The sequence below is a fragment of the Schistosoma haematobium genome, chromosome 2 (assembly GCF_000699445.3).
Source record: "Schistosoma haematobium chromosome 2, whole genome shotgun sequence".
NCBI lineage: Eukaryota > Metazoa > Platyhelminthes > Trematoda > Strigeidida > Schistosomatidae > Schistosoma > Schistosoma haematobium.
In genome coordinates this window covers 13,745,929-13,771,922 of record NC_067197.1, presented here as the reverse complement: position 1 = coordinate 13,771,922, position 25,994 = coordinate 13,745,929, and the positions used below count along the sequence as shown (strand labels likewise).

The following is a 25,994-nucleotide window of genomic DNA, read 5'->3' as shown; positions in this document are numbered from 1 at the left end:
CTGGTCTGATCTGCTCTGATTCGGAAGCTGGTATCTTGTTCTGGACTCAAGTGGAAGGGCTCGGAAGACATAGGACCAGTAAGGACGCTAGACTGCCCGCACCGGTTGAACGTCATTGGTTGGCCTAGTGTAAAGATCCGTATAATTCGTATTCGGATTGGTAGATAAGTCGTGTGATCGAAAAGTCAGACATCCAAGGTCATAACAATTGGCGACGGGGTGGAGAAAAGTTTTGAACCCTCAACTTCAAGGTCATAACAATTGGCGACGGGGATTTTGGCAACAAAGAAATAATAATAATACAAGTGGTGACTCAGATTTTGGAAATAAATTAGCTGTATAATTGCCGGTGATTTTTGGAGCTAATATTATTGGCAAAAAAAATGTCGATTTCTTTCGAACAGTTGCGGTTAATATTACAGCACCAGCAGAAGATGTTTGCCTTGCAACAAGAGCTATTTATAACAGTTTTGGGCAGACTTTGCATTCAAGCAGAAAATAAGAAATCTATGTATCATGCAGATAATGGTGCAGTAATGGACATTTCAGAAGCATATCCGGTGCAGGATTCAAATCCCTCTATACCAGAAGGAAAACGTAATATTGGTAACGTGTCCAGCTCAGGACAAGAAAATATTGTGCTAAATGCACATGAAGTTGTGACAATACCAGATGATCAGGAGCCAGATCCTGTAGATGATGCCCAGAGTCCAGAATCAAATGAAACACTACTGGTACTGTCTAGCTGCGAAAATAAACGTCACCTCGAACAAAATTGTGGTCCATGTGCTATTAGTCGAGAAAGCTATGGTGACTCGTATTCAGAAAATAACTGGAGCAACACGATGAACCAAATTGTACCAGATGTTACTCAAAATCACCGGAAGACAGAATTTTATATTGAGTCAACTTATCCCATTTCTAATGACAGTGTGCCAGATATTGATTCTCAGAATAATGCATATGATTTTGATGAAACTTCTTATAACAATGAGGGAAATATGTCAGCTGAGTCGAATGATGGCCAAAAATCTAATTTAATTCTGTTAGACGTTGACTTTCTTAATGACTCGTTATCTGCTAACGAGATTCATAATGAATTTGAAAATAATGAACTCAGATCAAAGGTCGTTCATCATCATCTAGTCATTTTTAGTGGATTCTCCAGTCAATACAAGAAACATGGTTTAAATAAAGTCCTACTAGTTGTAATTTGGAGCCATAAGGACCCAACATTATTTCGAGGAGGAGGAGAATGTTGAGGAATTTAAAGTCACATATGATTTTTTTTTTAAATCAGAATCTAAAGTTGGGTTCTTCAAAAAAAAAAGGGGGAGGTGTTATATCCGAGTGGAGATTAAGTTACAGGTAACTTCCGAGGACTATTCATGGACTGATATTCTTATTGTATAACTACTCAACAATTACACTATGTATATTTATATCCCTCTTATGACAAGCTTTATTTTGGCCTATAATTTATTATTGTACGATTTACGGTTCTTAAGTTATGTTCAGTTTACTAACTACTGCCTCCCACATTCACAGCCACTTTTTGGGCTTATTTGTGTACAAATATTATTTCCTATTTTATGGTACGTTGCGGTCTGTGTGATTGATATATAAACTAAGTATGCCTGAAATAAACGATCTGCTCTGATTCTGGTCTGATCTGCTCTGATTCGGAAGCTGGTATCTTGTTCTGGACTCAAGTGGAAGGGCTCGGAAGACATAGGACCAGTAAGGACGCTAGACTGCCCGCACCGGTTGAACGTCATTGGTTGGCCTAGTGTAAAGATCCGTATAATTCGTATTCGGATTGGTAGATAAGTCGTGTGATCGAAAAGTCAGACATCCAAGGTCATAACAAAAACAAACAAAAATAGATAACTTGTTGAAATATCTAGATGGCAGGAACAGGTAGCCCAGAAGCTCAAGCAGGCCGCCCTTTTCGCTTATGTTCAATACAATGTGTTTTTTATCAATCTATTCACATATAATAATTTCTATTGCTACTGGTTTAAATTAATTAGTTTCAACTGGATGAATAAAATTGTTTTCCGAATGTTTTAAATATTAATTATGCAATTTAATGATTATCTTGAAAAGAGCAAGAACAAAGATTCTAGCAGGATAACATGAATTCATTTTATTTCGTAGGTTCTCGTCAGCTGCTTACAACCTGTGGTATTTAGAAAGATAATAATTACATAATGGGTTGAAATCGCTTATATGAGAGGGTTTATATTGAAGAAATATTCGTAAAGTATGACATAGGTGTAAATGAAATTAATAGACTGAATATTGTAAGTATATACCTAATGTGAAAGAATATTCTACAGCATTAATTGTGGCAACAGTTCAAAAGGGGTTAGGAACAATTGATTACATAATGAATAAACATTGATAGGAACATAGTGAGTAGAGTATTTTATAGGGCAGAAAAGATATGTACCATTGATAAGCTGGAAGAAGAATTGATGAACGTGCAAAAATGCCTACGAGACAATTATTACCCACAAAGTTTATTGACAAATATAAAAAGCGTAAAGAAAATAATACTGAAGTAATTACTGTCAATAAAAAACCAATAACTATAAATCTTAACTTCAAAGGTGATGATGTTGCTAACACAATCAACAGGAGACTTAATACTGCGCTAGCCAGAACCTATCCGTCGGCCAAACTTCAAATTCTGTATAAAACAACATGTTCAATAACTCAATCAAAGGTTAATAAGCATCCTTTTCATGTTACCGCCAATTGTACCTGTCAAAGCAGCTACATTGGCCGAACTGAAAGGAGGGCATATCTCAGATTTTTTGAACATGTTCCAAAAAGCCTCAGAACAAGGGAAAGAAAGACTCTAAGTAGTGCAATCACTAAACACCTTTTTGACACAGGCCATCAGGTTGACACCTTACAATCATTCAAGGTGATTAGTAAGCAGCTAAACTCCAGTCTTCTGAAGTTTGCTGAAGCAGTTGCTATCAGGCGCCAAAAACTTTATCTATATGTTCAAAAGGAGATGATTGTTAATCTTTCCCTGCCTTGGTGACAAATATTCTTCCGCTGCAGCTTAAAATTCTTTATTCTTATCTTTTATATTAATTACCTCATTGATTTTATTTTTTCAACTTTCTTTTAAAAAAATTAATAATCTTCCAACTGAACCCTACTCACTATATTCCTATCAATGTTTATTCATTATGTAATCAATTGTTCCTAACCCCTTTTGAACTGTTGCCACAATTAATGCTGTAGAATATTCTTTCACATTAGGTATATACTTACAATATTCAGTCTATTAATTTCATTTACACCTATGTCATACTTTACGAATATTTCTTCAATATAAACCCTCTCATATAAGCGATTTCAACCCATTATGTAATTATTATCTTTCTAAATACCACAGGTTGTAAGCAGCTGACGAGAACCTACGAAATAAAATGAATTCATGTTATCCTGCTAGAATCTTTGTTCTTGCTCTTTTCAAAATGATAAAGAGAACTATGTTAATGATTATCATTATCAAGATTAATAATTTCAGATAAACTGATCATTGGATAGAATGTTGATAATATAAACATAGTATACTTGTAATGTTTCATTAAGATATCAAAAAACAACTACTATATCACGATGTATTACTATATAGGTACCATTACCAGGGTTTGATTTGATAATTTCGAATAAATTGAGCGTCGGGTAAATTGTTATAAATAAATAATATATTTGTAATATCCCAATGAGTAGAAAAATTAGATTTTCTGACGTTTTGTGACTTAGTGTAAGCCACTTCTTCAGAGAATATATTATTTATTGATATTACTATATAGTTTAATTTTATGTTCTGTAAATTCTAGCAATGGGATTGAGCATCTAATTTCAAAATTTATCAATTACACTCGTCTACATTAACTTGATAGTCTGTGCTTCCAATAATACTGAGATTTGACACTCTAATTCACAAATTCTCATTGTCACTAACATTAAAAGAAAAACTAACCAACTATCTTGACAATCATATATATTGTTTATATTGAATTCTTCCTGTTTAGATACAAATATATTGTGTACATAAATTTTCTTTTAGGTTTCTGCACAGTCTGAAACAGCCTTTATGGCTCGTGCTCATTTACTAGTTGGTTGGGGTTGGTCTATATTAGCCAGGTCATGTTGTGTTGTAGATAAAAAAAGTGAATTGCGTAATCGTGCTGTAAAAGAGTATAGAATGTAAGTGCCCTTTTTATAATCTAAGGTAGTATGATATTTTATAAGTCGAGTTACCTCATATAATCACAATACCACCCTCGTATTCTGATTATGTTAAATGTTTAGAAAATATTTATAGCAATGAATAACTGGTCAGACCTATACAGTGTGAAGGAGACTAGAAATGGCGATTTCATAGTGGAGAAATATGCACATAAGCTTCTTCAAGTTAGAATATTAAAATCGTAGTATTTGATCACTTTTATCAGGTCATTATCAGTCTGGTCACCTCAGTTACACTAAAAATTGTCAGCTTATACAGCTTATATATGCATTAGGTCCCTTTATTCTCTTCCAGTCATATGCAATATATAATCTGGCACGTACGTGCATCTGTTCAAATTGCCACATCACAATAGCACAAGCATGATGAAATTATCAAGCCAAATTTCAGAGTTGTAGAATTAATAACAGTATCAGCTTTAATAAAAAAGATGTAGTGTAAAATGAAAAATGTATGAAGAGTTTTTGTATATGAGGATCTAGGGGAAGACAAAGACCAAATGTACCTCCGGCGTTGTGAATGTTTTTGAGCCATATCACCCAAAGTCTCTGATCATTTGTTACAACAATCACATAAACCTTAACAAGGTAGTCTCTATAACTGTGCTAAAGTTGGGTTCTGGGTTATATTTTCTCACTTACTATTCACAAAGCTTATATTAATGATTTTCAAATTTTGTGCATATTTCATTTTACTACTCAAAGGAGCTTTAAGAGGTATAACTGAATCACTAGAAATCACATGTCTATAGAGTTACTTCAAAAGACATTGCTGTTGATACAAAGCTCTGATGAAACCACTTTATTTGTATATACGTTGTTTACCTGACCTTTAAGTCTGTTCACAACTTATTTATATGATTAAAATGACCCATTGTGTCATTGAATACAAATAAAGTGAATTCAGCGAAGAAAATTTTCTTTTCGACGGAAATATTAATTCTTTCATTGTTTAATTTCCTGTATAATTAACATTAATACAGTAATTTAAAGCAATCAGTCCCTTTTATAAATTTCGATAGAACAATGAGATCGACTCCGTCTTCTCATTTTTCTATCGAAATACAGTAATTAGTGAATTTATCACCTTACTCCAATAGTTAAGTTGAAATTGTTTGTATGTATTAGAGAAGTTCACTGTCGACTCCTCCTATATGGTTATCTTTTGCATATCATCTATTTTATTTTTTTCACTTCATTAAAGTGCTATTCAACTAGATCCCGATGACTATCTAGGATGGTATCATTTAGCTGTTGAATTGGCTACACAACGTCATTTGGACGAAGCCTTGTCAATTTGTCAACAAAGTTTACAATTAATGCCAATACATTCCAATACATTGTATTTATTAGCGTTGTTGCATACAGCTGGAGGGAAACGTTTAGATCAAGCTGCAAAGGCATTGTATGTTGGTTTAAGCGATAGACCAAATGATTTTAATTTATTGTTTTTATTAGCTAAAATTGAAGAAGCTAGAATTAATCCTAAAGCTGGTTTGAAAGTCTATCGTCAATTGTTAAAAGTATGGCGTGATACATTCTCGTTAGGGGCTAATTCAAAGTAATTTTTCAAGTTTCTCATACTATTAATAAACCTTATTACAGTTTTTTTTACATCAGTGTATACCTATATATTGATAGAATGTATGATAGATTTTCTGTTGAACATATATGATCATGAATTTATAAGCTCATTATAACAACCAAGTATGAATACAAGACAGTTATTTGTATGACATGCTAGTTAAATTAGAAGTATCTTTATTAAACTCACAAAAGTGATTCCTACGTAGTATGACAAAATAAAGTCGTGAACTGATTGGTTACAAATATATTGACTGGTTTGCAGTGGTTGTTCAATAGATAGACCACTTGACTTTCAATTTGGCAACCGGATAGTTTCACTAGTTCTCAAATCTAAAACGTGTCTTATCTAAGTACAATAATCTAGGCTTCTTAAACGTATTGAATCACTGAAATTTATTATATGGAAGTACTGTTCCATACAATTCCATTTATTCATAGTAGTACACAATGATAAAATCTAATTAGTTGGATGATATATCAAATATTTATATGATTTCTCACAATTATACCGTCTTCACGACCAATATATATTTGTGATAAATCCTAGGTTTTTGATATTTGTCTGTCGACTGAGATAACTCGTTTGAGAGTTCTCATGGTTGATAGTAGTTTGTTTTATGGGTCAATTACATATGCCTACCTTTTCATAATAGATCACTAGAAGTACTTAGAAACTGCTAAATATTTGTTCAATGATGATGTAGTTTATTCTTCAGACCGTATATGAATTGGGATGTACGTATTCATGAAAACACGTCAAACTAAAACCAGATCAATTATACATATTTTTCAGGTTAATTAATGCTTCAAAGCTTTCAAGTAATATAAATTTTATACATTTTAAATTTTTAAGGGTAATATTCAATCGAATTCGAAAAGCTGCCCTATCAAATAACAACGATATAACTAATTCAAATACTCCTGATGACTTAACACTTTCCAGTGTTTCTTCATTCAGTCCGTCGTTAGAATTAGACGATGACTGTTCAATATTAAATGTATGGGAAGAAAAAACTAACAACAGCAATTACTTACAGTCTGCGCTATCTGATATAGCGATTGGTTGTGCTGGCCAAACTGGTGCATCTATCGTACCGCTTCCAAGACAATCTCGTCCGGGCAATCAAAATCAAACAACTGCTTTGAAAGTACAAATTAAAATTTACCAAGGTCTAGGTAGGTATTATGTGAGTGCGTCTACATTTTCTCCCTGTGCTCACGTTTTTTTATTATTCAGCTCTTTCTAAGTTCTGAACTGTACAGTAAACGAAGTTCTTCATTATTCTGTCTGTTCACTGTTAAAAGTCTGTATTTTGCTTGCCATTTTATTGAAACCTAATAGATCCTTCGGAGGATTATAACCTAATAACTGAGTGACACATGAAGTCTGAAAATCATTGTAAGAAATTTATCTGCAAAATAGGTGTTATTGATATAAAAATAACAAATAGCCGGGACTATAGGTCTAAAACAGTGAGCTGTGGTATTAGCAAAACAAGGCCAACGATAGGATGCTTCTTTTAAACACGTATCTAATAAATAATTCTTAAGACATCGTAAAGTGAATAACAATTTAGTAATTAGAGCTATTCAGCATCAAATATAGAGGTTGTTAAGAATAAATACATTTTCAATGAACAACTTACTACATAGATACAAAACTCAGTTGATGGAAAAGGAATACAATAAGATGGAAATAACTATTAAATGAAGTTACATAAAGTACAGTAAATATACATTATGAACTCCACGTTTAAAAATGATATCAGATACTGAGTAATAGTAAGTAATGTTGAATAATACACCATAAAGAACGGAAAATATAAAAAACTGCAAATCAGTTCATATTAAGCAGGTTGTAAGTGCCTATCAGTTGACTTCATATACCGACAAACCGATGGTGTAGCAATGGAAAGTCCGTTAGGTCCTTCCCTAGCAGATGTTTTCATGGCTAATCTCGAAAGAACCAAGATCAAAGGAGCGAATGATGGAATGATGTATTTTTCGTGGTATGCTGATGATACCTTCATCGTACGTAATAATCAACAAATCGGCTAAAACGTTTCAACGAAGCCCATCCAAATATCCATTTTACTGTGGAACATGAAAATGAAAACAAGTTCCACTTTCTCGATATCGCAATGAAACGAAGGAAGGATGGTACAGTTCAGCGTTCAGTTTATAAGAAAGACACATGGAACGGGGTTTATCTCAATCTCAATAGCTTTTGTCCAATCAGTTACAAAAAGGCACTTGTCAAAACACTGTTTCACAGAACAGAAAGAATATATACTGCCGATACTCTAGAAGAGAAAGTTATGAATGTTATAAAGTGTTTAAAGAATAACGGATACCCACTAAAATTTATTGAGAAATGTGGTAAACGTGAAGATTAAAAAAACCCAAAGAAACTACAGCAAATAAAAAACCTATTCTTATTCAACTTAAATTCAAAGGTGATTATGTCACAGGGTCAATCAATATGAGACTAAAAACTGCATTGATAAGAACCTATCCTGCAGCTAAACTGACTGTCCTATCCGAAACAACATGTTCTTCGATACCTTCAAAGGTCGATAGGTATCCCTTTCATGTTACCACCAACTTTGTATACAAATTTACATGTATCTGACAAAACAGCTACATTAGTAGGACAGAAAGGAGAGCCTACGTCCGATTTAAAGAACATATTCCGAAAAGTTTAAGATCGAATGGGTTAAAAGCATTCAGCAGTGCCATTGCAAGACATCTCCTTGACACAGGACATGAATTGATACACTGAAGTCCTTCGAGGTGATTAACAAACAATCAAACTCCATCCTTTTAAAATTTATCGAAGCAATAGCAATTAAACGTCTAAAACCACATCTCTGTATACAAAAAAAGACAGTAATAAATCTCTCTTTGCCCTGGTAACATTACCCTCCTTTTTTGTTTATTACGTCATTCACTATTTCAAATCTTTCTGAAGTTTAAATTACATCATTGTCGTTTTTCTTTAATTCATAACTGACTGATCTCAATTCATATCTTTCTTTATTGCCATTAATTTATTTCCAGTTGCTTCATTATAAAATCATCCAATGTTTGTTAACTCCATGAGTTCTAATCACTATTTCAGTGTTCTAGAACTTTTCCTCCCAAACTTTATTTATACGAAATAAAATTTTTATGACCTTATTAACTCTTGAAATCTTCGCTACATCATGATACATATATTCATCTTTAATCACCATTGTATGTATAAGTATGTCAGTATCTGTAATAACGTTGATTCTCAAATATTTTAGGTTGTAAGAAGCTGATGAAAAACTAACGAAATAAAATGAATTCATATTATTCTGCACCAATCTTCGTTCTTGCTCTCCTTAGGACTTTGGGATTATTAGTGTAATATCACTTGATTCTGTAACCATTGATTACGATAATCACGCGGACTTCGATCAGGTAGCCCACACTTATTAATATGACTATCGAGTTGTCAGTGTCCTCATGAACTGATGTCACGTTTTGGTTTTACCGCCCCCAACTTTCTTCTAGCCTTCTACGTGAGACATCTTCCGTAGTGGTTGTACATTCAACCAAAAGGTCTCAACCACGTCTATCGACAAAGATTCACTAACACGTCACCCAATCTTCCATTTTTATCAAGTACCCTATCGAATATGTCAAGTTGAATTTTAAACGGCAATGTATATCATCCTACTTATTTTAAAATTTGAAATATTCCCATATTGTGATTTAGAACAACGTATATAAGTGAACAATATTGTTTTCGATTAGATCCTAGTCGAAAACAATATTGTTCACTACTTATTTTAGATTTAGTAAATTTTAATACACTATTAATCTTCAAAATTTATTTCAGCGGAGTCATATTTAGACAATAATCAATTGTTTGAAGCCAAAGAAGCATTAGATGAAGTAATGAAAATTGGTGGTCTTGATAACCAAACATTATATCTTGTATGTCCTATTTTAATGTTTAGTAGTTAATAGTTATAAAGATTTTTCGGTTTTTGTAGCAAAAGCTGACTTTCAACCCTAACATATACTTGCCTTTTTGTGTCGTAGAACTCTCAATTGGCCTCCGAGGATAGAACGTTTTATTAAAACCCCTTGAATTGTTCGACTCAGTTGTGTTGAAAAGTATCGACCGTTTGTATTGATGAAGTACAGTCATCGAATTGCTTTATCTGTTCTCTATAAATTTTTAGAATCATCGTTCTGGATCATAAAAATAGCTATTCTTGTTTAGCTACCCAAGATTATCAAAGCAGTGCTAAACAACTGCTCAGTAGGTCTGGATTTCAACTAATTTATTCACTGCCAAAGTTGTTTACAATCATGAATGAAGTCTTGATTGCCTCATATTCTTAAACCTAGTTCCATGTTTCGCGTGCTAGCTTGCTTAACTTTTATGGAGCAAACCTAAGGATGAAGTGCACATGTTAGTATTGTTTCTTCTATTCTGAAAACCCAACCATAGTAACTGAAGATGCCACAGGTATTGTTGTTGTTTTGAAACGAGACAAGCATAGATTGAACCTGTTGAGTAAGTTTAGACAAGAAAATGTGAATGTAATTATCGAGCGTATCTCAAACAATCACCCAATCAAGCTATATTGCCTTGAGCATTTGTTGTTTGAGGTGTCGGTGTGCCAGCTTAGGAGCTGTTAAGGCAAAGTCGTCATATTTAAGTTCGCTGTTGTACGAAGTTGTACTGCCGACTATCTGAGAATATGCCAGCAATATGTTTCCTAAAGATAATGATGGTACCACTCTTCTAAAATATTGTTGCTCCCCTCGTACCACGGATCTTTGGTTCTGGTGGTAAAGTTTGAAAGCCTACAGTCAGTCCTTGAGGGAAAAAAACCACTTAAGAAAAGGTTATTCATGACCGATCTAAAGGTATTGTTGAGCTTTATGAGTGCATTCCCAACCCAACAGATCTTTAAATATTAACGTATCTAAATTTTTCAATCCTCTATCCTATTATATCCCTGTTATCACTTAATTTATGGTTTCATCTTCTGTTTCATGTACAACCACTTCTAACCTTTTAATCTACATATTGAAGTATTCAGTGTTCCAACCCTTTGTCAAACCAGAAAACAGATTTTACAAGCCACGGTTTTAAAATCGTATGGCATAGATATATTCAATATTTCTAAAACCCGAAAACAGAACTCCATTACTGGATTATAGGTAACCTTAAGCATTTCACTCGGATAGCTTCGCTATCCGAGAGATTTTGCTAAGTTTAAAAGTAGATTTTTTAGGTAGTGATGGTAAATGGGTTTATGTCGATCCCTTTAATAACATAGCTCAAAATCGTTGCCAGTGTTTCCCTCTCATTCATCCTTTTTTTCTAAATTTTCAGCATAGTGTTATCCAAAACCTCTACTTCCAATAGTTTTTTTTAAACCGTGTTTATTCTTCAGTCCATATTGATACCTTCATTTCTTTGTTTTACGTCCTGTTAATTTTTCTTCTAGCTGTGGTAGCTTAAACTGGGACATAACACTATGTTCATGATTGACTGATACTGGGATGTATAAATTACGTTTTGAGCCAAAATACATTTGGATTGTTTACACATGTTTTTCAACATACTACTTTAGTGTACAACTTCTTAGATCTCTACTCCATGAGCCAGGTCTACATTACCACCGACGCCGTCAGTTGATTGACTTTTGTATAGACAGTAACCTCTTAAATATGTTAGGTTTATGATCAGTCACAATTTCTATAGGACTCAAGTCAACATTCAATACCGACTACCAGCTATATTATGTATTGGTATGATTACACTTCTTTATCCAACTAAATTTTACAACTGTGATCATCACACATTTCCCTCATAAGATTTATTATCATCCATATGTATATTTCGACTAATTTATTGATGCAAATTCATTTTCTCATCGAATGAGCTGCCAACGTTAAATTGGCTCACCAACAGTTATATGAAGTTTGGGGCATAGTTTTGGTTTAATAGTATTATTACAGTGCATTTGAAATAGTATCGAAAACGTTTTCGTTGAATCGTAGTTTCTGATTTTCTTGCTGGTAAATACATACGACATAATGGTTTCCAGCATTTTTTAATGACTATTATCATTAGTTAATGGTTATTTGTTCTTCGTTGAATGACTCACAACCATACTGCTTTGGTTTGAATAAATAAACGACTGTTTTAACTCCCTTATATGTACTCCCTTAATTAGGATTCTGCCTCCTCAAATCCATTCATTTAGGAATTGAGGATCTATTCTGTGAAAAACATGACCTTTGAAATACACGATTTCAGCATTTGATTATGTTGTCATAGCAAACTCATCGTTACTTAGAATTATTTAGTTATAGTGTGTATATACTTATGTTAAAAAAAGACTTATTAATCTGTCCTGACTCGAATTATGATTAGTTGTTCAGCCCCAATCCCTATGAACTGGGATGGTAGTATTTCTCGACCTTAAGGCGGCATTCGACTCTGTTGATCGTAAGGTTCCATGGCAGTGTTTGTCACTGAAAGGAGTACCAAAGAAGTACATTAACCTTATACAGGCTATCTACTCGAACACAACTGGTCGAGTGAGAGCTTATGGCGAACTGTCATCAGAATTGATTACCTCAAGTGGTGTTCGTCAGGGCTGCCCACTATCTCCATTCTTGTTCAACTTTGTCGTCGACGCACTTTTAGAGATAACGCTTTCCTCGTTTAGATTCCCAGGGGTTGAACTTCTACCGGGAGGTTCACTTGTTGACTTAGAATATGCTGATGACATAGTTTTATTTAGTGAAGACGCTGACAAAATGCAGTCTTCTGACCACTCTAAGCAACAATGCAAGCATGTTCGGGATGCGATTCTCCCCCTCGAAATGCAAAGTGTTGCTTCAGGACTGGGTTGCATTGACACCCAAACTAATGATAGGGAGTGAAGTAGTTGAGTTTGTCGACCGCTTCACTTATCTTGGAAGTCTCATCAGCCCTTGTGGTCTGGTGTGTGACGAAATCTCAGCACGGATACGGAAGGCTCGACTAGCTTTTACCAACTTGCGTCATTTATGGCGTAGGCGAGATATCCGTCTATCAACCAAAGGACGTATTACTGCCCAACAGTTAGTTCCGTCCTACTTTATGGCAGTGAAACATGGCCGGTAAGAGTAGAGGATATTCGTAGGTTACTAGTATTTGATCATATGTGTCTTCGAAATATTGCTCATATATCCTGGGACCATCGAGTAAGTAATGCAGTTGTTAGGAAACGGGTACTAGGTAAGGATGGCAAATCAATTGATGACGTAGTGAAGCTTCATCAGTTGAGATGGCTGGGACACGTGTTACGTATGCCCAACGACCGACTGCCTCGACGTGCTATGTTCAGTGGTATAGGAGTAGGTTGGAAGAAAGGTAGGGGCGGCCAGACCAAAACATGGCACAAATCCATGAAGTCACTGACAAGTGGACTGAGCCATGTTGGTAGGTGTAGACTACCTGGTTGGGGACCACGAGATGATAGCAACTGATGGTTAGAGACCCTGAATGACATGGCTCAAAATCGTTTGCAATGGCGCAGGTGCATCCACTCTTTATGTTCTCCCAAATTTTGATCTCCTTATTCCTCCTTGTCTCTTTTTTCTCTTCCCAAATTTATTTCACTGGATTACACTCTTTAAATAACATCCCCAAACACTAATCTTCCCGATTACTGCTTATACTCTTATTACCTCTACCACTACAGGATTTGAATCGACAACTGCATCTCTGTGCTAATGTGGTGTGGCAACTCGAACTGATGTACGTACGTACGAAGTTCTACGTTGTTACTGACTGAAACTGGGATATAGATATGATACATTTGTATTGGTTGTTTGAGTTTTCCCATTGACATTTAGGAGCTCAATTGATCAGTCTCTTTTTAGCGTATTTGCTTCCTGTGTGTATTGCTTCAATATTCTCGTTGAGTCCGCACGAAATGTACGTATGCCAAAGTGGTTCTAAACATCAATAAGTAGATTCAAATAACCAATACAAACGAATTAAATTTCACCCCATTGCACAAGTCAGCGCCCACTTCGACTCAGTAGCTAAGTAAATAATGCGGTAAGTTATGAAGCGAATGGTATTGGGTTTGAATCCTGAAAGGAACATCATCTCCGGGATGGAGGTACACCTTGTCGACGAGTCACAAATGGGACGAAACACGTCCTAGGCTCCACTACTAGCTATCACCCATCTCTGCTAATAACAGATATGATTGTGTCCACAAATGAGTTTTGTTTGTGTAATAATATTGCAATTGGAATTTTGATATTTTCTTGTTACTGTTTGTAATTATGCAGCGTGGACGTTTAGCAGAAGAACGAGGACTCGTATGCATAGCCCGATCTTTATATGAAAGCGTTATTGCATTGAAGCCGGACCATTTACAGGCACTGCTTTCTTTAGTAAGTTAAATATTTATTATCATTTGAAAGAGCTTTTTGTTGATATTTGGGACGTCTCTGCTGACATGCTTACATGGTAAGCAAATGTTCCATCGAGGATGTTGGTAGCTTTGGTGAATCGATAGCTTTTAGCGAAGACCGTATTGGCTCTTAAAGCGATAGGTACGGTACCACCGACATCTGAAGCTGTAGCATTTAGTACTTTTCACGCTTACGTAGTTTTTGGACAAACCAATTAGCTTTTCGAGTCTCTGTCTACACATATATTTTACCTTGTTACCTATTCGCTTGTAATCCTGATTTTTTGGCATGGCTGTTCGTGTTTACTACATACTCTCTCGGTCACTTGTTTAATTTTTTCCCTATCTGACTACAAATAATAAGTCTCGCTTCATTAAATTGAGTTGGCACGTTTGATTTCTCCGCTTCTCATTTGTGTTGTTTCTATGGTTCACCCATAGTTAAAGATATCGGTACACCTTGGATTTTTCAAACTCGGGAGCTGTTTTTGATGTTTTATTTACTGAAGTCAAATACCAACGTTTCGGTCTGCAAAATTTAAATCAGTCAACTGATTTCAACATCCTTCATCAACGTTCAAAAGTCAGAATTAGTGTCGTGATGGGCTTCATTGATAAAGAACACATGGTACTTATTCCTTAAAACAGTAGATATGCCATCGAAATGACCGTTGTAGGGTGTTTTTCGTTTTCATTAATAAGTCGATTCAATTTCGCTAAAGATAATCATTACGGTTGTACTCTAGGATACATCTGAATAATTTTATATCTTCGTTTGTTTCACTTTCTGTTGTTTAATCCATTATAATAACGATCATTTATTTATCAGGCTAGTCTTTTACATAAAAATAATCAAACAACCCTGGCTGAACGTGTAGCACGAGATGCAATGAATGTGGACCCAACAAGTTTTCGTGTATGGCGTTTACTTGCTGACATATTAGGTTCGTCAAATACACCGGAACCAGCATCTGATGCTGTTGTTACACGTGCACTATTAACAGCCATTGAACTGGAACAAACTGAACCGATTGAACCATTTTATTGCTTACCACTTGGTGTACGGTGTAATTAAATATAATATCTTTCGATTACTGTTAATCCTTTATATTACTTAGCGCTGTAATTATACACATCTATATTCCTTGTAATTACAGTTGATGATTTATTTATTTATTTATACACTGTCCTATTTGATCAAGATATTTTGGGTTTCCTTCAAATATGTATATAAATAAAATATGATATAAAAGTTGTTTTCATGCTTTCGATACTCACTATGAGTGTTAGGTGCGACTATATTCAATATATATGTTGAGGTCGGTTGGAAATATGGTTTAACTAAAATACAAAATCCTTTTCAGTTTGTTAGTTTGTGATGTGTACAGAATGCATAAACGTTCATTGCTTAACGTCTGGATAGTTGAAGTCTAGTTGCAGACTAGAAATATAGGTAATGGCAGACTATTAGCATGATGGTACTTTGCAGTTTACCACCATGCTATATTGAATACTTTAATCAACTCTCTGATAATAGCATTAACTTCATCTTTAAAAAGCGACAATAACTAGTTTTCTAGACATCCGCATCGAGGAAAATAAAAGGAGACATCATAAAGTGACTGCATACACAATATTCAGCTATCATAAGACCAAAAAACGTTCACTTTAAAAGTAATAATCTCAGATCGCCATGCATTGCTCAATGGAGAAATCTGTTCATTCAACAAATTGTTTATTAAAAAAAAATTAAAAGCCAACTTTTCCAAGTCTTTCGTCAGTTTTTGGGTCTGCTGTCAATTTTTGGACATGTACTATGCTAGCATTTGCTTGGTTCTGTAGTTTTCGTAGCCGATCTATATTTAACAATCTTAACGCAATAGCTGCAGCCTTTACATGAGGATCTTTAACACTAAATCCAAGGCATACATCATCAAGCTTTAGCATGTCGACCTAAACGATGCAAGAAAATCGAATAAATAGAAAGTTTGCATGAATTTTATGTACAAGGATTTAAAATCGAAAAAACGCAACATTTAGATTGTATATTTTTATCTCTTCCAAATGTTATCATTACAAACAATGCCGTTTCTTTAAAAAAATCATCATACAAACTTACTATATTTTCTGAAAGTATTACTTATTTTAGTGCATTTTTTTCAAAAGGACGCTTTTATTTCAAATGATGAAACAATTTTATTGCCAACAAGAACGAAAATAAGTGTGAAAACCAACAAACAGGTCATCCTACCACATATGAAAGACATATCAGAAGTCACAACAAGGTTATTGAGAGCGTTTGGAATATACACAGAACATAAACTAAGCCAATCTTATGGAAACCGAAAGTAGAAAAGTTAACATTTATTTGCTTCAATTGCTGCGAGATTATAACATATGGACGGACCAATCAGAATTTTGGGCGCAAAATTTATTCGTCCATAGGTTAAATAGCCTTTTAGCACTACAGCTTATGCCAGTTCGTGATGAAAACCATAGTTCCTAAACCTAACGTCCAATTGTTAACGCTGATCATAATACTTCACACTAACTTATGACCCTCTTATAACCGTAGCAAGTAGGAGAATATTCTCCAGGTCACTTTGGCGTTGCTTAAATGTCATGCATAAATTATAGTCTTTCTCTAATTGCAACAAGCAATAAATTGAAAATTGAACGATCTTAACATGCATCAACATCACCTAGTTGTTAAACACTAGGATGTATCTTCTTGCATATCAATCTACGTAGACAGTTATGTACGTATGACCGTGAAAATGTCGAAATCTTTGATAGAAGGAATGCCAAGACCACTGAACTTTCGGGAGCTTGGCACTAAGATTCATTAGCAATCAATAAATGTATCGGAATCGATCAAATTTTCACCTAATTCAAAAGTCATGGGCAGTCAGGTCGAAAATGAAGTTACAGGGGATGACAATCAAAATAAATGTGCATATAACAACAGGACGGGTCAATCAATCAGTCACAAGGTGAAACCTGGTGCGTATGTACATCATACCATACTTCATTAGTAAGGACAAATAAAGCCGAAAATCGTACGGATAGTGACAGTATCGATGGTAACAGGAACAAACAATCAGGGTAGACAGAACGGTCAGTTATGTGTAGATGGATATAAATACCTCACTCTTCTCTGTGGTTTTCACCAACGATATTGTCCAGAAGGACAGTTAAAGCAGCACGATCAAACCACCTAGCTCAAGCAAAGGAACAAACAAGTGCAACCATCTGGGCAACAAATCTTTTTCATAATCTTAAACCAGGTTCCCAAACACTGAGTAGATGAACAGCTAACTACTGATAAGCTTGAAAACAATATTCTTATAAACTGAAGTTCATCAAACCTCTCAAAAAGGAGAGAAACTACATAATATTTCAATGCATTTCTTTTCTAACCATATAAAACTATGGCTCATTAGTTAAGAGAATCGACTTTGCTCAACTTTGTTGTGAGCTTGTACTATGCTTTACTTACTTTTAGGTCAAAGAGCAAAGTAGTAAGATACCTAGCGTTCACAAAACATGTTCTCCACAGCCTTGTTTCCCAGTTACTATATATTTACTGAGTTGCAATAATTATCTTGTTATTTAAACAAACACTTATGAGTACAAATATGGTTTCAGTATTAAATGACTCAAACAGACAACCAAGCGATGAAACTATATGTATATATGCATTTTCGTGGTGTAAATTGCAGTTATGAAGGGAGTGTTTACATAGGTATTTGATACAAACTAAAACCAATTTTAATATTGAAATTCCCGTTGGTCTCAGTAGTGGTTCCAAATATAAACATGTAAATACTTCACTGTGGTGTATATTTCTTCCAATTGTCATTTGTTACACTTTTCCTTTTGCCTAAATTGATAGACTAACTTTCCACAATTTAAGGTAGCCTAAGTGAATAAATTGTGAAGTTAGGAATCCTTGAAAACATATAACTCCACACCGCAACCTATTAACGACGTTTAAACGTGGTTAATTTCCATGGTTAATGAAACGTCATATTCAAACAGTGAGATACCGTAAGATAATTTCACGTTATCGGTATTAACTTTATGACCGACGATGCCAAAAAATGTGAGCTTACATTTCTTTAGTGCCATGAGTTTTATTGAAATTACCTCATACATGGTTGTATACCTGAAGCATAAAACTGAAAATTCCCCCAAAATACTCCTAAACATTAAAATCCAAATTGAATTCATCGTCCTATCATTCTAGCTACATAACTGATTAGACCAGACCCTTAATCGATAGAACCTAACTAATAGCACCAACTTTATCACCAGCTGGTATCTAAATACAAAAGATTGACCAATAAGGAAAGCGACAAAAGTTTTATATTTGATTTGGTACAGAAGATAATTTCCCCACTTAATCTCATCAGTTGTATAAACCTTATACATGCAAGTCGAAAGAAACGGACATCACACTTAGCCAAATGCTTCAATATTACAAAGAATAAACTGTCAAATAAATAAACATATATTGTCCCATGGGATTGTATTATAAGTGATTGTAATAAAGTTTGCTGAAAGACGGACCTGTATACAAAAGAATTTTCCCAATTAAGTAACCAATAAGAGAATAAAAGAACACTCTTAAAGCTGATGAGAGTGTGCATAACTTTACTTGAAAACAACTCACTTTAGATGTCCCATAGTTCTTTATAGCATCATTCAATATATTTACTTCAAGTTTTTGTTCGATAACTAAACAGACAGCCTTGGTTATAGGAAACATGAGTAATATACACAATTTACCACACCTTAAATAATATTTTGATATCTGGATGGGCAGGAATCTGCAATAACTTAGCCATCTTTAAAACATTTTCCTTAAACTCATCACTGTTAGCTAAGAGGATTAGAAAAAAGAAACAACACTAAGCCACCATCTATGTTATTAAAAGCGTTCGTGGAAATAGTAGGGTTCTCAGATATACTGCTGTGTTGAGTATTTCTAGCTATAAGTAAAATATAATGACATCATAGTACAAATGATTACATGAGTTGTATTCCAATAGTAGTGCTTTACTAAGAAGCCAATCCAACATAGCCCAAGAATTAGATTCATTAAAAGGGCACTTTACTGCCTGAAGATACTAAAAGAAATGAATTAGGGAAATGAACTGAAGGCACGAACCTTATTTAAATAGCTTGTCCATTCCAAAGATTGTACGTCACGCAACCTAGCTTCAGCAGGAAGAGCTCGAATAAGCCTATCCTCCAGCCATACGATCACATTGCGTACATTCGCCAAATCTTTTGTAATACTAATTAAACAAATGGATTTTATGGCGAAAACCTGAAACATCGAAAACATCGTACACCGGATAGTTGACAGAATGAAGCTTGAAACGCAATCGTTCATTAGCCAGCATTGTAATAATCCGACGAGGGAGAAAAATATGAAAGAATTCGGACGAAGCAATCAAAAGTCTGGTGACCTAAAAAGAGAGAAGGTAAACATGAATCGGTCTAATATATAATCGTAAGCATATAACAAATTGTTGCCTAAATTAACCACCAATTTTCTGTACAAAATAAGACTGATAAGTAACTTACGACGACAGCTGTATTCGGAGACGCTGACCAAAATAGTCTTCCAACCACTTTGATCAACGAAACAAGCATATTTGGGATGTGATTCACTCTCTCGGGATGTAAAATATTGCCTCACGACTGATCTGAATCGATGTCTGGGTTAGTGGTACGCAGCGAAGTGGTTGAGAGCGCCGGTCACTCCACTTATCTTGAAAAGACTTGGTAGATGGACGCCCGGTGAAAGTTTAGACTATTCAAAACTCTTGTTTAACTCTTGTCACTAGTGAAGTATACGAGATATTCGTCTATCAAGCAAAGAACGAGCATATTTTAGAGCAGTTTGGCCTGTTTCAATTTACGGCTGCAAAGTAGTTCTTAGGAATGGAAAACGTTTATACGTTATTAATGTTTGGTTATGGATGGCTTTGAAGCACTGTTTATGAAGTTTGGAGCCACTGAGTAAACGATTCTGATATTAGATACAGAGTGGTAGACAGGAGAAGCACGGTGACTGATCAAGAATCGGATTGTCAACAAATACGGTGAGTGGGACTTGTATTACGTATACTCGGCTACCACGTTGCGAAATGACGGCTAGTATGTGAGTGGGCTACAAAACAGCTAAGGGGCAACCAGAAAACGTGACATTGGTCCATGAAATTAACCAACTGTCATTTCTAATTGAATCTCGAGCTTCAAAATCGTCTTGTGCATTCTATCTATAGAATTCATTCTTCTGGAATAATACTGTCTATGCTCAATCCTTCTGTACAGAATATGTAAATTGCGTAACTTACATATACTTCATTGGCATCTCACTTTGGCGAGACCGTATGTTTTAAGGTCTGTGGTGTTAATGACTGACTGAACCGTGGTGTTCTTAGTATCCAAACTACGAATTCTTGAAAATACCGAATGATTCAGTCATATGCACGACTACTATATATGTAGTAACAACAACAACTATAACCGAAATCCACCCCACTATTCATGGGAGAACAATTATGACACATTTCCTCACCGATTACATCTAAATTCCTGAATATGTAATGTGAATATAAAGAAGTCTAATCCCAATAGGTTACTCACATAGCTTACGTTTACCGACTGCAAGTAAGAACTTCTAAGTTAGTAATACAAATTGCGCGAAATCTAAAACTAAAATGTGAAAATGCCAGAAACAGAAAAACGAAGACGTGAAGTGGCGCACCTTTTAGTTTGTTGCATTCAATATCAAATGAGGTATACTATAGTCAAGCTATGCTAACGACTAGCTTAACAACATCGATGCATGCTGTGGTTATCTTTATGTTGCTGAAATCACAGTGGAACTATGTGTTCTAATACATACTTACAGCTCCCATAGACAGTTAAGTTGTGAATTATACTTTCAAGTTCTCTTGCATTCGCAGAGTCAATGAAACGGTATTAAAATGGTACCAGATTATCTCCCAAAGTACTGTATCTCTAATGTAGAAGGAAGATCACAAAATCCAGAATTTTTGACGCCAGGTCAACACCAACGAAGATGTATTGTGTTGCATAGTTAGTACTATATGATTTTCTTATTGTAAGATTTGTATTAACCGATGACTCCTTTGTACTTGATTGTGCACTTATTAGGAATTACAAATATGAAACGTTTATTTGTGCCCATCTAGTTTTATCTGTCTTAAAGAGTACTACTTCGGGGATTCGTAGTTAGTATATCAACTCGCATACTTCTGAATTCTATGCGCGTGCCACAGGAATATCACATAATCTGGACACTAGCTCTTGTCGAAGTTTTTGTTGCATTGGTACTACTGCTTTACTTGTACAGACTACAATTTAGTTTTCTGTTGCACATATGTCGATTATGTTGTGTATCTGTTCGTTTTACGTCCTGCCAACTGAAATATTTGTGCATTATAGCTGTTTAGAGTAGCGAGAAGAATATCAAATATAAGCATTGAAGATGTCACAGGTATTTGGGGTTTGACATTTCTTTAACCAGTAAAACCTTCTAATATGAATCGTACCCACCAAGTGAAATCAAAAGACAGAAGCGAGGAGGTTCGGAGATATATTTGATGTGCTATCAATATATCGAGGGTCGTCTGATGTAATCTGGCTAGCGATCGCAGTAGTTGTTGAGCACGGAGTTCCCACTCGTGATCTGGTGTGGATGCATAACCAGGCGCCTGCAGTTAGATGAGTCCATTAGAACTAATGTGGTCAGCACGCAATATCGAAGACTTACAGAGCTATTTATTTTGGGGATTTATTTATCGCTACAGTATGTGAGCCGGTGGAATATCACTGAGCTGTAGTGAAATCATCCGGCAGATTGGTCACTGACTGTCGAACCGATCATCGATCTCCGTCAGGGTCAAGGATGACCAATGCGCATCAATTCAATTTACGCCATGGATTTTTCCCTGCGGTGGTGGTCGTACTTACTTCTGTGAAACGATTCTTATTAATATGTCTCCATAATAACGTCCTTTGTGTTATACTGCCTTCGAAGCATCCATGGTACATTGACACGTCAAAGGGGCAATCCACGTTTGGTGCTGACCGCGAATTGTGACTTCGAAGTTAGCTGATTCGTCACACCATTCCCATCTTACTCGATTAGGCCTCCAATCATTCGATATAGATCACCTACGTTATTGATTTACACTGGTGAGTAAGACTTCAAAAAAAAGCAATCTTTCAATATAATCTTTATTATTGCATTCTATACTTATTCTTTTTCATTTCCATCGTCACCTATCGAAAATGTTACAATTGAAGATTTGTCGATTATAAAACATGTTCATTATATATATATATATATATATATATATATATATATATATGTATATATTGACCACTGAATAAAACCAAATAATTAAGGATAAAATACCTAAATACGATTCATTAAGACTCATCGAATGGGTATGAATGAGATAGGAGAAAGTTGTTTGGCATACTTTTGTCACCGAGAACGTGACTTACTTAATAACTGGTGAATCAGGTAATATGCGACTATTCTCATAACATAACGTACTAATGGTTTGGCAGATATCCTTTACTGCAACCAAACATCTCGTACTATGTAATTATGCAGTTACTCGGAAAAATGATAATGAAAGTCTGTCAAACATAATTTTAAAAATACCGACAATAACCAAACTTGCTAAAACCGCTTGATGATGAGCCACCCCATTAAGGCGCAAATATTATTGATAGTTATATGTTGCCATCTGTGACAATTTTGTCGGATGCAAATAAACGTGCGATTCTCACAATATTCTTGTTCATCGCTCCTAGTCCATGTCGTCCCATGATATTGTAGTGACTCACGTTTATCACGAGAACACGACTGGTTTAATAAAAAACAATTATTATTATAACCAACTGTACCAGCGTTTGTTTTAATGTGCTTTTGTTTAACTGTGCTAATGACAGCTATTTTGTGCTTCCATTCTTATCCACACACTTCGATTGTAACTTCGCGCGAATTCGGTTACCTTCTGTAACCAAGGTTGTATCCTAGCACGATCTCGGTATCCTTTCGATGCCACGAGATCGCCAGCAAATAAACATCGACTTGGTCCATTAATTGCCTTCTGGTATTTGGCTTCTCGGAGATTTTATGGGTTTCTTTGGTTACGTCCAACCTTCGCCTTCTGATCTAGTTGGCACGTGTTTCTTGGTAGCGGTGTTCATAGTTAACCTCAACTCGACGCCACGCTACAATATTTTAATATCTGAGGTTGATTCCATTTGAAATTTCTCTATAATTGCTTATGTGCAAACATTAAAAAGTTCCCTGAAATTTCAATTGTTAAGAGCAAAGACACCAATAGGACTTAATTGATATTCAACAATGTTCACTCTTCAATTACATTTGTATATGGTTTCCCTTGATTTTGTTTGTAAGTGTTTGACAGAAAACTTTGATAACACAGAACTTCATGTATGATGATGTATGTTCAAAAGAGGTGTATATGACGCTCAACTGTATATAGACAGATTACTTGTTTATATCTCATTCACATTTCCTCCACAGAACAAGGTCCGTCACCACTTGCAGATGAACTTTCATCAAGAACGGGAACAGGTGAGCGTGTGAAATTAATTTTTGAGAGCTCCAGCTTTAACATTTACACTCTGATTATCCGAGTGAATTACAAATGATTCGATGCACTCCGACATATCTGTCATCGTGATGTTTCCGTCTTACTATGTTTTTTTATCAACATTTGTTCCTGTCAACTATGATGGTTTGGTTGTGTTGCCAGTGACTGAATGGATTTCACAATTTTATGTTCGATTTGACTGTAAATTTCGATGAGACGTAACTCTCATGTTGTGATTATAAGTGGTTTTTATCCCTCGTCTGTTTCGGAGAGTCTCGAATGTAATATATTGCTTGCGACAATGATGTACTTCTCACTGTCAAATTTTCAAGCATTGTTCGGAAAACCATCATTTCCAGATATATCGCCACCACTGTACTCCATTAAACACCATTAGACAGCAAAATGTTAACGCACTTCACATCAAAACTCCTACCATGTTTTGTCCCAGTATACTAAATCGGTCGTGAAGTAGCACTTCTATTTCTGGTCTTGATACAGTGGACTACGTTATGCGGCATGGCAGTTGCTTCACTCATGTCTTCAATTTAGCACTATCAATTTTCTTCAACAGAAGTGATAAAGAGCTGATGATTAAACTGAACTGTTCTTAGTATTCATCGAAATATTTATCAATGTTGCTTTGTTCATTGTTTCTTTTAATAATTGTAAACTTGCACTGTTTCTATAAGCGTGCAAATTTAGTGTCTTCTTGTTTTTTGACTTTTATTCATTTGTAACTGTTTTGAAATATTATTTTAGTTATTTTTGTATCTACATATTACTTGTTATTTTTATATTTGCTTCTATATTCTTATTAAGTTATAATGATTTATTGCTACCGCTCATTTTACATATTTATCTGATCCTTACTTAATTAATTGTGAGGTTTTGATAGATTTGTTCGACGATGTTACCCTACATTCCTAAATGTACATTAATTTATTCATTCCCATAGACATGGATTTAACACTACTTAGTTTTCACAAGAGTGAAAGGCACGACATTACGCTTTAGCTTATTCTGTATGAAATTTGTTTACTCTTCTCTCGTTCGAACGGAAAGCGTGCGTCGATGATAGTTTTGCAACTAATAACACTAACGATAGTGTGGACATGATCTGTGATAATTTTGATTTTTTGTGACAAACACTCAAAATAAGTATCTGGATAATACATCAGTTTCGACAGATTATATAATCATAAAAATGTGTGAGTTTTATATATTTTGTCTAGTGGTTTCATTTGCTCAAACTTGATCTAATTAACATACGTCAACGTCGATCTATTATCGTAGATGCATCTACTGAAGGGCCAGAAGTATATACCATGCCCAATTGTACAATATCGGAGGCACTTCACAAGTTGTCTACCTTGTTTAGCTGCTTCGGAGTTCCAGAGACCTTAGTAATTGATAATGGCTCGCAACTCATCGCAGAATCGTTTGAGAATTTCTGTAGCGCAAGTGGAATAACTCATCTTTGTTCTCCGCCCTTCCATCCTCAATCGAACGGACAAGCAGAACGTTTCGTGGACACCTTTAAACGAGCATTTATAAAAGGAGGAGGCAAAGAGACTAGACAGGTAATCACAAAATTTTTAGCATCCTATAGAACCACTCCAAACCCAAAGGTTCCGGACGGTAAGTCTCCTGCTGAAGTCCTGTTTGGAAAAAGTATAAGGACCGTTTTCAACGCCATATTGCCGTCCAAATTAGTGGATGGGCACAGTCACAATCCAAATATCCGTAGCTTTAATGTTGGCTTCTAAGTTTTCGTTAAATCCAACCTCGCGAAGAACCGATGAGAGCCAGAAAAAATTGTGCGAAAATTGGAGAAAGTTTTGTACGGAGTTCGATGAACTTTTGGAACATGTATACGACATACGAATCAGATCCATAAGGACAACAGAACGATGCAGACTCGAAATAACTCGTCGGATCTCTCGTTAGAGTTAATCTTAGACTCGTC

At 35.2% G+C, this 25,994-nt stretch overlaps 2 protein-coding genes across 3 annotated transcripts in view; one reads left to right on the top strand and one right to left on the bottom strand.

Annotated features, from left to right (window-relative positions):
- TTC7B (Tetratricopeptide repeat protein 7B) overlaps window positions 1-15,570 on the top strand; it is a 30,461-nt gene extending 14,891 nt beyond the window's left edge. Inside the window, exons 9-14 of the mRNA XM_051214379.1 lie at window positions 4,100-4,239; window positions 5,486-5,842; window positions 6,722-7,044; window positions 9,737-9,834; window positions 14,218-14,322; window positions 15,172-15,570. Of these exons, the coding sequence (XP_051067542.1) occupies window positions 4,100-4,239; window positions 5,486-5,842; window positions 6,722-7,044; window positions 9,737-9,834; window positions 14,218-14,322; window positions 15,172-15,417 (1,269 nt within the window). The 3' untranslated portion in view covers window positions 15,418-15,570. The remainder of the gene's footprint in view (window positions 1-4,099; window positions 4,240-5,485; window positions 5,843-6,721; window positions 7,045-9,736; window positions 9,835-14,217; window positions 14,323-15,171) is intronic.
- A 326-nt stretch (window positions 15,571-15,896) lies between these two features.
- On the bottom strand, window positions 15,897-21,154 carry MS3_00006252 (uncharacterized protein). 2 transcript variants are annotated; one of them, XM_051214377.1, is made up of 8 exons: window positions 21,006-21,154; window positions 19,678-19,819; window positions 19,516-19,634; window positions 19,378-19,474; window positions 19,265-19,336; window positions 19,139-19,227; window positions 19,018-19,095; window positions 15,897-16,295 (listed from the first exon to the last, which is right to left on the bottom strand). In XM_051214377.1, exons 2-8 carry the CDS (start codon window positions 19,751-19,753, stop codon window positions 16,092-16,094), a joined length of 735 nt encoding a protein of 244 aa, XP_051067540.1. In that variant the 5' UTR covers window positions 19,754-19,819; window positions 21,006-21,154; the 3' UTR covers window positions 15,897-16,091. The 2 variants fall into 2 exon arrangements, with proteins under 2 accessions (XP_051067540.1, XP_051067541.1); XM_051214378.1 differs by lacking the exon at window positions 15,897-16,295 and adding an exon at window positions 18,689-18,914 and having other exon boundaries at window positions 21,006-21,145.
- Window positions 21,155-25,994: the final 4,840 nt, after the last annotated feature.

Bases quoted from the DNA above. Each gene is read 5' to 3' on its own strand.
- MS3_00006252 (XM_051214377.1), bottom strand. From the start codon at position 19,753: ATGCTGGCTAATGAACGATTGCGTTTCAAGCTTCATTCTGTCAACTAT. The intron at 19,475-19,515 runs GTTCGTGCCTTC...CATTTCTTTTAG, and splicing joins GGACAAGCTATTTAAATAAG to TATCTTCAGGCAGTAAAGTG. The intron at 19,337-19,377 runs GTAATCATTTGT...TTTTACTTATAG, and splicing joins ACTATTGGAATACAACTCAT to CTAGAAATACTCAACACAGC.